The 14,626-nt window shown below is 44.3% G+C and overlaps 1 protein-coding gene across 12 annotated transcripts in view; it reads right to left on the bottom strand.

Annotated features, from left to right (window-relative positions):
* Positions 1-7,546: 7,546 nt before the first annotated feature.
* Positions 7,547-14,626, bottom strand: part of CYBB (cytochrome b-245 beta chain) — a 34,175-nt gene continuing 27,095 nt past the window's right edge. For 8 of the 12 annotated variants that reach the window (NM_001397772.1, NM_001397776.1, NM_001397773.1 and 5 more), the window contains 5 exons: positions 13,622-13,875; positions 13,186-13,348; positions 12,253-12,399; positions 10,990-11,114; positions 7,547-10,261 (listed from right to left, as the gene is read on the bottom strand). In NM_001397772.1, the coding sequence (NP_001384701.1) occupies positions 10,135-10,261; positions 10,990-11,114; positions 12,253-12,399; positions 13,186-13,348; positions 13,622-13,875 (816 nt within the window). In that variant the 3' untranslated portion in view covers positions 7,547-10,134. The remainder of the gene's footprint in view (positions 10,262-10,989; positions 11,115-12,252; positions 12,400-13,185; positions 13,349-13,621; positions 13,876-14,626) is intronic. The other 4 variants (XM_046940482.1, XM_046940479.1, XM_040698633.2 and 1 more) reach the window with 1 other exon arrangement.

Here is a 14,626-nt window from a genome sequence, read left to right on the forward strand (position 1 = left end):
GGTGACGTACTGGAAGAGGCTGCCCAAGGAGGTTGTGGATGCCCCATCCCTGGAGGCATTCAAGGCCAGGCTGGATGTGGCTCTGGGCAGCCTGGTCTGGTGGTTGGCGACCCTGCACGTAGCAGGGGGGTTGAAACTCGATGATCATTGTGGTCCTTTTCAACCCAGGCCATTCTATGATTCTCTGATGCTGTGATCCTTTGCTTTAATACATACTGCAGATCCTTCAGAGAGGAGTGCAGCAGATCCTGTAATGAGTGGTTCTTAACCGATTATGGGGATGCACCTTGCTGGCTCTTGTACAGGCTGACCTGGTCAGATGGCTCATATTTAATTCCAAGGGGGATTTTTTTTAATCATGCTGTCACTAAGTGCAGAGCAGATCAAATCTCACATCAGAATATCCCGAGCCAGTGGGCTCTGCCTTGTGTCTCACAGGACATTCCCAGGCCAAAGGCGGTTTGTCTCCAGGTGAGTGAGCTTGGATGCAATACTCTGTGACTGCAGCAGTGGAGGCGCTCTGGCCTATAGGCCTGTGCCAGGCGAGGGAGCGGTGTGCTTCGCCATGCAGGGGGCGCAGTTTCCCTTTCCCACATGGAGGGAGGGCTGCAGTCTGATGGCACTGAGCGATATTTTTCTGCTCTGATAAGTCTAAATCACTACCGAGTATCTGGAGATTTTAGCTCACCTGTTTGTAAAGCCTTTGTCTTTAAAGACGGGAGGCATACCGTATCAGCATGTTTGTTACATAAAAAGTTTTTTAAAGGGAACAAAACGGCACTAGAGTGACAGATAAAAGCTTCTGTGTAACTCTTCCACAGTCTGACCAAGAAGTAATGGAAAAGGAGAATCAGTGTTGTAGTAACACACCTCACTGGTAGCTAGAATCAAGCACATAGGCCTACAGGGCCATACCATAGCACGGACATATGAGGGAAAGACAGGCGAGTTTTGTGGAGACGTTACAATTTTTAAAGGTTCTTTTCCTGTACGTGAAGGTTTATTGCAGCTTGCCTGTATTGGAAACAAGGGGTCGGCACTGCCAGCCGCCGGCTGGCGGCGCTGCTGGGCGGGAGGCCGAGGCGGGCGGAGGCGGTGAGGCGGGCGGGGCCTCGCTGCTGCCCTGCTCCGGTACTGGGAGGTCATAGTGCCATACAAGTGCTCAGGCTGGAAAAGACTTTCAAGATCATCAAGTCCAAGCTCGAGCTAACCATACTACCCTAACTCTAACAGCCCACCGCTAAATCATGTCCCCAGGCAGCACATCTTTCTACTTGCAACGTTATTTCTGCGGCGCTGTCCCTCACTGCTGGCTTGCAGATATCGCCACGGGGTGCCCTTTCTGCTTTCCGGTGGGGAGGTCAGGAGGTACTGCTGCAGTCACTGCAAATCGCACATTTCGGCTTCAGCCATTTTTTTTATGAGGCACTCAGGCCTTACAGAAGTATGCTTACTGTTCACGTGCTTACATATGACACACTTCTGATTCTGGTGTTGGGAGAGCAGAGGGGCAGTGCTGAGCTCTGCTCTGTGTGACAGCGACAGGGCCCGAGGGAACGGCATGGAGCTGTGTCAGGGGAGGGGCAGCTGGGGGTTAGGGACAGGGGCTGCACCACAGGGCGGTGGGCATGGAATGGTCTGCCCAGGGCTGTGGGCACGGCCCCCAGTGCCAGAGTTCAAGGAGCGTCTGGACAGTGCTCTCATACATAGGGTTTGATCTTTGGTGGTCCTGTGTGGAGCCCAGAGCTGGACTCAGTGATCCTTATGGGTCCCTTCCAACTTGGGATATGATTCTACAATTAACATACTTCCTCTTGAGAGGAGAAACATCACCGTCATTCATATATTATATCACAACAGTATCTATCAATACTGAACAGATGCTGGGGAATTAAAAATAGACTTGGAGTTATATATAGCCATCCTCCTATAGTCACGCACTGAAGCTGGCCAGGGAGCTCTGCGATGTTGTAAAAATTTGCATGTCTTTTTTCTCATTGAGAAGCCAAACCTGAAATGGTGAAAAGCAGAGAAAGCAGAGTGAGGGACAACTGAGACTAAAGCTAGAGGAAGAATACAGGTTTCCAGGTGTTTTATTTTTGTTCATACATACGTAGGCAGATGTAAATGACAGGCAAACTTCCAATCAGCTGATATGCAGCTGAATTGGGAACAGCGTCCCACTGGATGTTATTCAGACATAAAACAAAAGCATAGCCGCTATCTAAGTGCTGTTCAGTTGGACTGCAAAGACAAGAGGCAGTCAATGTTTGAGCCCAGCAGTTGTCTCAAGATCGAGGCAGAGAGCATGTGGACAGAGCTAGGAATGGACAGAGGGCTTGCATATCACAACAGCAGGAAAGGCAAGAGAGTCCAGAGCCCCTGGACCAACTCAGGAGGGAGAAGCAGGCTCTCAGGAGAGTGCTAAATGTGAAATTATTGGTCCAGCTGTCTGAGAAGCTGGCTGCTGGTGTTGGCTAGTTGTCCTAAATGCAGCTGGACCATCTCCAGAAAACTGTTGAAAACAGACAGTATTTAGGGCAGTTAGTGAGCTAGCTTTGTAGAATTTTAAAGGGAACTTCTCTTAAGAGTGATCAGATCTTCAAAGGATGCCTGCTAACAATTTAAAACATGGGAATGGGAGAATGATGTAATGATCTGGTGGAGCAGAGAGTTTCTGGCTCTCACTTTGGAAGGCAGATAGGAGGTAGGCTATGAACAGCCATGATATCACTGTAAGCTGAGTGTATTTGTGCTGATGGAGGAAAAAGGGCTAAGGGAAGAGGAGCAACTGTCAGTAATGGACTAGAAGTAAGACCTGCAGTAGTGTTTGGGAGGAATGTATGAGGGAGAGATTCGCCAGTGTGGACAAAACAGTAATCATGGAGGGAGGTGATGTGAGTCCCTCTGTAAGTCTTGGTTTGGTAAGTCAATTGGTTTGCAACGCAATCTGCATGTGAGCTAGCAGGCAGGTGGCATGGGTATCAGGGAGTTGGGGCTGCATGGCAAGCACAGACCCTGAGCTAACCTGATGATATGGTGTGCTTGGTACCAGGTAAAGGGAAATTAAGATATGAACAAAGATAGTCATGTTGATGCTGACTGATAAGTCAAAAAGAACAACACCAGGGGGCTGAGAATCTGCATACTTAGGAACTATAGTGACAGTATTTTGAGAGTTGCACCCAGTTAAAAGTAAGACCGGAGAAGGTTTAAGATGACAAATGGAAGCATCAGTAATAGTATAAAGTACTTTTTTTTTGGTAAGAGATGGAAGTGAAGGAGGGCTGGTAGTTATATTTGCAAGAGTTTGGATTGATATTTTTTTAAAGATGAAAATATTTTGGAGTTGGGTGGAGAAAGAGACAAACAGTGTGAGAGGTTTGCTTTACAGCTTGTGTGGCATTTACAAGATAAGAAAGGGCAGTCCTGTGCAGTCTTTCCCACTGACATTTTCCTTGTCAAGAGTAAATACCCGATCAGTACGTAAAGCAGCTAGCTTGGGCCCACAGAATTTGCTGACAGAGCTTTTGTGGTTACAGCGTGCAAAAGCTGTCCCCTTTAGGTGGTGATGGACAGTGGTTTTGTGCATTGGTGGAGGGAGAAAGGAAGGCTCAGCACCCTGAAACAAATTAGGTGGCTGTGGGCATGGGCTAATAACATCTGTTACTTCTGAAGGGGAAGTGGCAACCTGAATGGGTTACAGCTTGATCTCTGAAAATGACTTGGAAATAACAGAAGGATTTTGATAATTTTCCTGGGTTTGGGGCTAGTTTCTGTTGTTTACATGCATATAAGTGTAACTGATGGATTTTCCTAATAGTAAGCTGCCTGTATTGCCCTCTGAGAAATGCAGCTTTTTTTCCAGCTTAACAGCTTGGTGTTGCTGTTTTCCCCATCCAGCTTCACAAGTGAACGCTCATATGCACGCTGTCACTGTCTGCCTTGATTACTGCTGGTCCCAGCCTCCTCCAGGCTCAACATCCTCTCCCCAGATGTTGCTACAGGGAACGTATCTCCAGTCCATCGTTGATAATGCGTATCCTGATAACCATACCGACATCACCCTGGAGTGCTTTAGAGCATATAGGTTCCTACAGAATCACTACATAAAGGGCTCAAATAGAATATTGTCTTCTTGTGACATATCAGCAAAGAGCTCTGGCTAAGTCCTGTAAATACGCTAATATATTGGCCTTCGTATGAAAAACTCAGACCAACGCTCATATCACTGTGGTCATTGTAAGAGCGGAGTTGATGTTCAGAGCTGTTGCTTAGAGAAATGTTCACCACACGTTGTAGGGCTGCTGGAAAGCCTCAGGCACTGAGTGATGTGACTGACATCCCCAGCTGGTAACTTCATTCATTATGATGGCTGCTAGTTCGGTACCAGCTGAACGTCGGACAGATTAATTCAAATAAAGGCATCGGGGCATTTGTTAACCCAACAACAGTGAGTAACTTTAGGCAAGGCTCTCTGGCTATATTTACAATGTGGGTTTTGCTGCCTGTCTCAGGGTATGAAATAGCAGTGAAAGGACTTGCAGCTGCAGCAATAGCGGTGGCAGAAACTGCGCTCTTTAGAGGTTTTCTGTAAATTGAAAGCAAGGCAGTATTGGGTAACTGAGCATTAGTTAGTACTCTATAAATAGCATTTTGTTGCCGCCCTTGTTGCTGTTTTTTACACATCCTTTTCATTATTTATTTTGGTGTGTAGAATTGAGTCTTTGCTGCTGAGTGCATTAATTTGTGCACACGTGAGGCAGACAACAGTGATGGAAGAGGATCCACATGTTTACTCAGACACTTGCAGCACTGATACAGCGAGAGTATTTCATGGACTTCTAACAGCTGAGAGGAACTTTCACTATTTTGGAGCAGTAGGAAGCTGTTGATTATCTACAGGGCTCTTTATCTGTCTTCTCAAGAAGGTTGCTCTAGAAAGTGTTTCCTTCTTGTTCAGCAATCTTTTCTGATTATGTCCTCGCTGCTATTTGAAGAAGGTTCAGGTCTCAGAGAACTTGTGTGAATTTGCCACCTGCAAACAGACTTGACCCAGCATCAGTTATCATAGATAAAAGAGAAGTATGAGAAAAAGGCCAAGAGGGCGGTAAAACCACAGCAGCAACCACCTTCGCCAGCTGCTCATGGGAGCTTACTCAGCCCCAGGCTGACGTGCAGAGGTATTTGCTTATGCTTTGTCTCTTTGGGACTGTGAGGTAGAAATCTCTTCGGTTTAGAGAAGTGGAATGGCTGTTAGATGAAACCAGACTTATGCTCTGCCAAAGTTCTCTCGTGTTAACACTGGCATTGGCAACAACATTTTGGTCTGGTAACTGCAAAGAGATGATGATAATTGCCCTGTCCTTATTATTAACTATGCCATCTCTGGACCCAGCTGATACTGAGGAAAATTCTACTATAGTTTTCTCAGTGCTCTGAATCGCACAAAGAGAGAACAGTGTAAATCCTGGACTTTTTCATGGTCCACTGTTACTCACAGGCATATGAAAAGACAGTAATAGTGTAAGAAGCACTTACACTTTTATTTCAGAGTTACTTGACCAAAGATGGCTCCACAGTCCACTTGTTCTGAAGGCCATAAAAGACATGGTCAATGATATTTTCTTATTTTCTGGTTTGAACACCTGTCCTGGTTTTGCCTGGGACAACTTTCTTCCTCGCCGCTGGTAGGGTGCTGTGTTCTGAACTTGGGATGAGAACAACACCGATAGCACAGCGATGTATTGGTTGTTGCTGAGTGGTGCTTACACAGAGCCAGGGATGTTTCAGCTTCTGACGCTGCCCTACCAGCAAGGAGCTGGGGTGTGGAAGGAGCCAGGAGGGAACGCAGCCAGGACAGCTGACCCAGACTGCCCAAAGGGATGTCCTGTACAGGTGGTGTCGTGCTGAACTATAAAACTGGGGGAGCTGGTGAGGGGGCTGACATTATGCCAGGCACTGGTGGGCATCAGTTAGTGGGTGGTGAACAATCACATTGTGTATCATTGATTTGTATACTCTTGTATTATTATCATTATTATGTTCCCTTCCTTTTCTGTCCTATTAAACTATCTTTATCTCAAACAACGGGTTTTACTTATTTTCCAGTTCCCTCCGTTATCTCACTGAGGGAGAGTGAGCTGTGTGTTGCTGAGATGCCAGCCAGGTTAAACCACAATGGCACCAGTTGATTTCCATGTGTTTTTGAAAAACATAGGAGCTCATAAATCTTCTATGTAGAATTTAAAATAATAATAATTAAAAAAAAACCCCAAAAACGCAGCAGTTAAATGTGGAGACAAAATATTACTGGAGGGAAACAAAACAGTCTGTCTGGGCAATGCAGAGCTGCCTACAGCCCTGGTCCACTTGTAGTGACAGCGGAGGCTGCAGCTGAATCATGTCCTGTGAGACATGTGCTGCAATGCTTAGAGCTTGGAGCAAAGCTCCCCGTGCCTCTCCCTGCACTTGCAGTGGGCCCAAGCGTTTGCAAAACCATCAGAAGCACTGTGGGAACTCGGGATTCTCCAGAGACTTGCAGAGTTGAGGAGCAAGATGAAGAGGGTGAGTGAAGCAGCAGTTGGTAGGAGAGAATAGATGGAGAGAAATCCCTGGTAGCTGAGCTAGTAGAGAGAGACCCACGCAGTGTCCAGGCAGAAGAGCACCGGTGGAAAGAGAGGGATGGACTTAGCAGAATTGCAGATCTGGTGCACAGCTGGAAGGCATTTGTAAGCTTTCTGCAATTCTTTCAATGTTTTTCTAGTCTGCTGCTATTAATTTCTGCTTGTCTGATCCGGCTTGTGTGCGGTGAATGTAAATGAGACCAGTGGCTTGCTAGGGTCTCTATCAAATGCCAAAACAAATGTGTGCTTCATGACAAATAACTACACTGGCTTGCATCTGTGGAGCTTGTCAGACGTGAGCATTTGATGCTGCAGGCTCTTAGAACCATTAACGTCTTAATATTTGCTACTAACTTCCTTTAAGCATACATACAACTTAATTTACCCCATCATTTGAGGACTGAAGTGCAGAAAGTCTCCACCCAGCAGAGAAAGTCCTACAGGACTGGAAAGAGGAAGCCCTATTTCACAACTAGCCTGGTTTCCCCCTGAGATATGTGTGGTGGTGAACAGGCAGCAGAACAGTGTCTTTATTGTAGGTTCAAAGTTAGAAAAACTTGAGCTTCCTTTGCATGTGGGCAGCTTTGCAAGTATTTACCAGGGAAGGAAGGAGGACAAGATGCACTCAGTGCCTATTGAGATCTGACATACATTAGCCAGATGTGGCCAGGTGCATTGCATCCTCCAGAACCCCGTCCAGTTTCCAAAATTAAGATGGGGAAATGGAAGCTGCTCAGCACTCCAGAGGATCAGGTTACTTAACTACATTTGAGGATACTGATTAATTAATTAAATTCTTTTTTCAGATGACTGCATTTGGGAAGACAGACAAAATATTACGTAAGAAGTAAAAAAAAGGCTGACCGGGAGCCACAAGTCAGACCAATTTCTCTCTTCAGCCGTTTGAACTGAACTGCTAATTCTTTCCATTAGACAAAGCATTTATTTTTATAGTCCAACACCAACTGGCTCTTCTTGCCATCAGCAAAGCATTTTTCATTTCAATAGGGAATTTGTGTAGCTGGATGGAAGGACAGATCAGGCTTCAATCTTTGTAAACTTAGGTGCAGCTTGAGTTCAGTACTGCAAATCACGTGGGCTACATTCCTGTCACTGCTGATCGTGTCAGGAGGGATAAGAGGTGCTCATTTCTTTTAGAGTCATCCCTACAGGAGAAGCAGAGATAAGACTGGAGGATACTGTAGAAGGACAGCCTTAATGGGGGAGCCACAGCTAATGTTCACATACCACTGGAATTCAGGATGATTCTGAGGGTATCCAAAGCCCCCCATAAGCATGGGCAGTAGCAGAACTGTCTGAGCAATCCCAATAGCTCATTTACTTTGGCACCCAACAAGTCAGTGACTTGATACAGGTGTGGGAAGAGTTTTGGGGTCACAATAGACCCTCATTAACGAAAGACAGAGTTCTGTCAAGTCCTGACTTCTGCCTCCATCCCTCCTCCCTTGCACTGCCTCCCCTAACTGTCCACAGGAGCAACCTTGGGATCCCCTTGCCTTTCAGAAAATCTTGCTTCTTGCATCAAAGTCATGCACCAGGTAACTTCACTTAAACTGCTGAATACCACATGCAGTTTCCCAAAGGCAAGAAGCCACCTTCTGTTTCCAGAGCAGGCCTTTTGGAGCCAGGAATGTGACAGCAAAAGAAATCTGCTGATTGTGAAAACTACCCCAGCTGCTGCCCGTATGACAGAAAATCCCCAGACACCCGGAAGGAGGAAATTTTCAACAAGAGGCCCAGCCTACAGCAGTGGTCAGATTCCAAGCAGTTCACCTGGCCACAAAACTGGACTGTCTTGTAGGCTCAGCTGTAGCCCACTGTAGCCCTAGCTCTCTCCTCAGGATGAGTGAAGAGCTCTGTACGTCCCGCGTGGGAAGCAGCAGTGTTGCCACAGCCATTACCATATAAGAAATGATTTGTTTCTTGTAGCTCATCAGTAATACCACAGATGTGGGGAACTTTTATAGATCAGGCAAGTACTTGGAAGGAGGGCTTTGCTCCTTTCAGCAAGCTGGTAGACAGCAGCATTGATTCAAAACAGTATCACTGACATTATTCCATGCTTTGCTGAAGAGTAGGGAGGTCTCAAACTAGTTTCTTTCTTATGTTTGTATTTCAGTGCCATTTCACTCACGTATCATAAATTCAAAATAAACTTCATATTCAGACGATAACTGATAATGCATGTCTTATATTTTTGCAGCATTTAATAAAACAAAACTTAGAAGGAAACTGATAAGCTTTCATCTGCTTGCTCTTTTTTTATGTTTTAGGAAGGCAGTGGTTTAATAATAAGCACAGGATTCCTTTTTCTGAGTTTGAAGGGACAAATGATCCCTGGTATATGTATGCAGCAGGTCTGTCAGTGTCATTAGAACTGGCTACGACAAGAAAGATCCCTGGAGTTGCAAGAATTCTGATCATATTCCCATTAAGATCAAAGCCAAATATCTCGATGCTCCCTGTGCAAGATGAGAGCCTTATCATTTCAGTAGCAATTCATTTTATTCCAACAAAGAAGTGTCTTTAATTCCGCTTAAGCTCTGTTCTCATTTAATAAGTGGGTTTCAAACAGAATTATGTAGATTTAAATATGGCCCTTTTGAGGGCAAGAACTGAAAATTTCCCCAAGGGTTGATTTGTACTAGCGTTTACCAGCTGTGACTTCCTGCCCTTCAGATGTGTCACATGGCAGTTTCCTATTAATATATAATAGAATGGTAATCCGTCCTTCTAAAGTAGCGCATAGTGCTTGGATAACATTTACAAATGGTTTAAAGGGAGAACACATCTCGTCTTGCTAGGTGGGGTGTAAAATATGCCACATACAGCCAGATAGCTGCACAAGCTTGTCTGGAACCTTGACTGCAGCTGTGGCATGGTGGCAGTGGGGCTCTGACATCCAGGTGGCTCCTTTTCAGTACCCTGCTTTTCTAAAGAGAACTGGCTGCTTTTCATTGCTCACGCTACCTCTTGGACAAGGTGTTTAGGCTTGTCTTTGGAAACCTGAGAGATTCTTGTGTTCAAAGCAGATTTCCTGTCTTAACGAGAAATCTTTCCCCTACACCCTTTCCTAAATTCCTATTTTGAAGTACTCTTGGTAGCCAGCATAAGCTGTCTCTAAGTAGCAAGCATTACGCCAGAATGCTTTCTTGTTTAATAGCATTAAGCTTTATCAATGTGAATTGGCTCCCAGATGCATACGGCTGTCTAGAGCCTTCAGCAGTCATTATGAATAACGGGAGGATAAAGGCAGTTATTTGAGGGGAAATCCCCTCATGCAGACAAAGAATAGGTTTCGGCTAAATTGCCAGCATGCGGGGGGCAGTGCAAACTTTCCTAAGGTGATTGATTCTTACTCTACCACAGCGTCAGAATAACTCCAAAGAAGCAAAGAGATATGCATTAGTGTAGCTGAGATTAGGAGCTGGACTGTCCTTCCCAGACTCCAAACAGAAAGAGATCCAGACTGCCATATATTTGGGAGTTAGAAGTTTTCCTTGTTAAAAATGAAGTGTACTCCTCGTGGGTCAGCTTCTGAGTTGCTGATGCTCTGCTTGTTGAGTGTGTCAGCGAGGCCCTCAGGTCCACAGAGAAAAACACCTATTCTGGAACTGTTAAGAAAATGGAAACATGGTCAGGAAGTAGACATAGAGTAGCTGGATGTAAATCAGTCTTATGTTCTGTAGCAGCAAGTATTTTTCTCAGCTCCAGAAACTAAAGCAGAACAGCATGTCTCTCCTTTGAAACGTATAACTCATTCAAACCTGCCAGACATTTACTGCCACTTCTAAACCAGGTGGCGAGTTAAATCTCAGCTCAGCAGAAGTCAGCAAAGACAATTTTACTGACCTCAGTGGAATCAGTGAAGTAAAGCCTCAAAGGTTTATGGCAAAGGAACTTCCTTTTGAAAGGAACTGATCAGGGTTTTTCCTGCTAAGTTCAGATGCTCAGCTAAAGGTCATCTGTACTCAGGTGTTGTTGTTTTGTTTTGTTTTGTTTTTGAGGTAGATGGTGTTATTTTATGAAGTATTCAGAAGTCGAATGACATTCCTACCTACTTCAACTCGAATGATGGGATATATTTTTCCTAAAACATCTGCTAGCAATTAGACACCGCATCAACTGTCTCACCACATACAGATGATTTTTTTTTTTAATTGTAGGTTAAAGTAAATTGGTCAAGAGCCGAGGTGATGACCATGACTGAAACCAGATCAGAAAATACCTGGAGAGTGTTATTAAATTATTATCAACATTGTCAGTCAAGGGAACAAGATTGTGCTGTTACGGCAGTTAAATAGAGGACATTCACAGACACTTTCAGTTGGTACAAAATTACCCTGGATGCTGCCTCGCAATGGTTTTGAACTCATTTTCCCAGTTAGGTCTTCCATACAACGTTTTCTGTTTAAGGCCTGTAATCACATCCTTCTCCTCTTCATGATGCATTACAAAATGAGTGGCCTGTGGGAATTGAAAGACAAAGGACGGTGTAATGACAATATGCACCAAATCATTTGCACTCTAAGAACATTCCTGTAGAATTTATGACATTTAGAAAGGAAAATTAACATGAGTAAAGTCCTGACCAGCAGTGTCCATCTCCCTCTTTCCCCCAGTCTGCGTTATCTCAAGAACTGAACAGTGTGAACACATAACAATTACATTCCTTTTGCAGTGAACTGTTTTAGTCCTGTTAGAACTGTAAAATAAAGCTGCAAATTAAAACAACTCTTTCCCTTCCTTTACAATACTACAACTCCTTTGACCTTAGTGAAGTTTTGTCAGTTTGATCTCTGGAAGGTCTGGTCCATATGAGGATGTTTGGTCTATGTATATTTAACCTAGAATCAGCTAAGAAGATATAGAAAGAAACAGAAGACAGTTTTAGGGCAAAAGTTGAGCCCTTGCTGAGTTCTGAAGCCAAAAAATGTAGAACTTTCTCTCAAAGCAAGAATTGCACGACTTTTCTTCTCTCCTTCATGTTTTTTTCTGTTGTACGTGTGAGGTAATTTCCTACCTTACTGCTACCCTATCCCTGTAGTTGAGCTACAGCACTTAAGACACACAGTGAATTTTTCAGTGGTGAGATATAAGTGAAATAAAGCACCACTAAAAGTAACAGAGTGAGCACCTTTCCTTACTGAATCACATTCTCTATCGAGTCATGGAAGAGCTGTTCCTTCATAACTCTTCTCCAACCTATAATCACAGGATCAGATAAAGAACTCATGAAGGTTCTGAAACAAATATGCTGCCATCACTCAAATTTTTTTGCATTAGCTTTCCCAAAATGCTATTAACTTTTCTGTAAGCAGTAATGGCTGTCTTAGATACATTTGCAGGGTGAGCTGAGGTTGATGCTGTGAGGAAATACTACTTCCCAGTATGCACAGCCAGAGTGAAAAAAAGAGAAAGTCAGTGCACATCAGCAGCTAATCTCATGTAAGTTCTAGTGAGTAATAATTATCTGCACTTAAAAGCCCCGAGTGCCAGGTGGAAGCCTGGAATAATGACCATGTGAACATTTATCAAAACATAACACACTTGCTAACATCAGCCTCGAGGCACAAGAAGGTGATATTTTCCATAGTGTTGTTACCTGAGTTTCATCCCAGCCAGTAAGGTAGATGTTATAGCTGAGAAACTCTGCATTATTCCTCTCCTGCATTTGAGTCTCCAGAGACTGCAAGAGGTCAGCAAACCATTCAAAGGCATGAGTGTCCCTGCAAAGCCAGTAAAAATAGATCTGGAAGAGAGAAGAGAGAACTGTCAGGGGACACAGGTACTTAGGTTTCTGAGTTTCTGTTTGCTGACTAAAGAAGGGTTGTAGAGCTCTTGAAGATATCACTCTGACCACTTCAGTAAATGGGTAGGCTGGTGCTGAAGCTATTCAGGAGTTTGGATAGTGGGAGGGTTGTGAAGCAGAACAAGGAAATATCTTTCTCTCTTCTGCTGGTGGGTCACATTTGTAGTCTGGGATGTTTCCATCAGTTTTATCCCTGTGAAACAGTTTGTTAGGACAGAAAATAATGACTTTGGTAGATTCTATCTCCCCATCTGCTAGCAGAGAATGTAAATTAAAGCAAGTAGCAAAACCAGTTCTGTCCACTGGATACAAATGTAACTGCAGTGTGACCCCACATCTCTGCACAGGGACTTTCCAGGGAGGTGAGAGGAGGATGGTGGCATTGTGCTTCCACTGACTCAGAGTTACTGTCTCTGTTCTTAGGGAAGGTATACAATGTTTGCACAGGCTGTAGTTAGTGCCTTTGAAGTAATAGCATGTCTTGGTGTGTCTTGCAGGACTTGAATGGCACTTCTAACACAGGTGGAAATCCCCAGGACCGCAGCCAGGAGTTGGGTGTTGGATTTTGCTCCTAGGGTATTTCTGTCTCTCTTTTTTCTTTTATTTTTGCAGTTTTGGTCTGCCAGCTTCCATGATTGCTTTTCTGGGGCTGTTTTGATTTTGACTGTTGGTCCTCCAACAACTAAATAGGTTCTTGGAAATTTCTGTGACAAAGAGGGCACATACCTTCTTAAGTTTTAGGTTGGTTGCATCGTGGCAGTATTTGTACCAGACAGACTTGAGCACAGATGCGAATGGCGTTACCCCTATCCCGGCTCCAACCAGCATAACAGTTTCATAACTGAACACGTCCTCGCTGGCAGTTCCAAAGGGGCCATCCACAGCTATCCTGAAATCAAAAGTACATTGAATAAATAGATAGTGAATATTTATTAGCATCATTTAAAATAACAATAGAAAGGTAAAGTATTTGCCTGTTGCACTAGAAAGTAAAAGAAAAGGTGGAATTGATAAGAGGAGGGAACTGGCATGAGCAGTCTAAGACCAACATCCATGACAGAAGTTGTTAAGGATTGTATCACAGATGCCACCAACCAGTTTGAACAAAATTTTAGCTGCCCTAGATTTTGGTTGACTTTACAATGGTTGACTCTGTACATACTTGGGCAACTTCCATGCTTCCTGGAATTCCTGCTTATCACATCCACAGGCATTGAACAAGCCCTCTGTCCAGTCCCCTACAATACGGACGTGAATGCTGAAGTAATCTTCTTCTGGGGCAGAGGTTAATGTGAATGGATGCCATTCCAGTTTAGACACTGCTGGGCATTTGACAAAAATGTACTGCCCGACCTCCATCTTGAAACCCTTCTTCATCATCTGGAGCTCAATTGTCTTGAAGGGATGAATCACCACCTACAGCAGGAGGGACAAGGGAAAAAAAAGGCAAAAGTAAAAGGATATCTTCCCCGTTCACTGGTTTTATCTACATTTTTCATTGCTAGCATTGTCCTCTCCTATAAGAGCAGGGAAAGCGGGTGAAACATTCCCAGCAGAAGAGGGAGTGAGGAGCAATGCCTGACAGCCAGGTGAAAGACTGCAGCAAGATGCTAAATTTTTGGCTAAAGTACTTTTTCACACCATACTTGCGGTCACTCCAAAAGGGACAGGTCAGAGTGGGGACTGTTCAGCCTGGAGAAGAGGAGACTGAGAGGGGATCCTACCAGGGCTTACAAATATCTAAAGGATGGGTGTCAAGAGCACGGGGCCAGGCTCTTTTTGGCAGTGCCCTGTGACAGGACTGCCTAGAGGGGCTGTGGAGTCCGGAGATACCAAAAACCCACCTGAATGCTTTCTTGTGCAACCTACTTTAGGGAACTTGCTTTAGCAGGGCAGGTGGGCTACATGATCTCTGGAGGTCCCTTGCAACCCTGACAATTCTGTGCCAAGGAATGTGGAATATTTACATTGCAAAAATGTATGCAGATATGTAGAAAATTAATCTCTCTTCTCTACAATTCAGTATTGTACTTAGCTAACTTTTCTTTCTTGCACTCTTTTGGAGACAGGCTTAGAAACAACTATACTTGGATGTTAGAGAGTAGTACTTTTTTTGCCTGTCAGCAACCATGACATTCTTAAGATGTCTTTAGTTGACAACACTGTA

Source organism: Gallus gallus, chromosome 1 (genome assembly GCF_016699485.2).
Source record: "Gallus gallus isolate bGalGal1 chromosome 1, bGalGal1.mat.broiler.GRCg7b, whole genome shotgun sequence".
Taxonomy (NCBI): domain Eukaryota; kingdom Metazoa; phylum Chordata; class Aves; order Galliformes; family Phasianidae; genus Gallus; species Gallus gallus.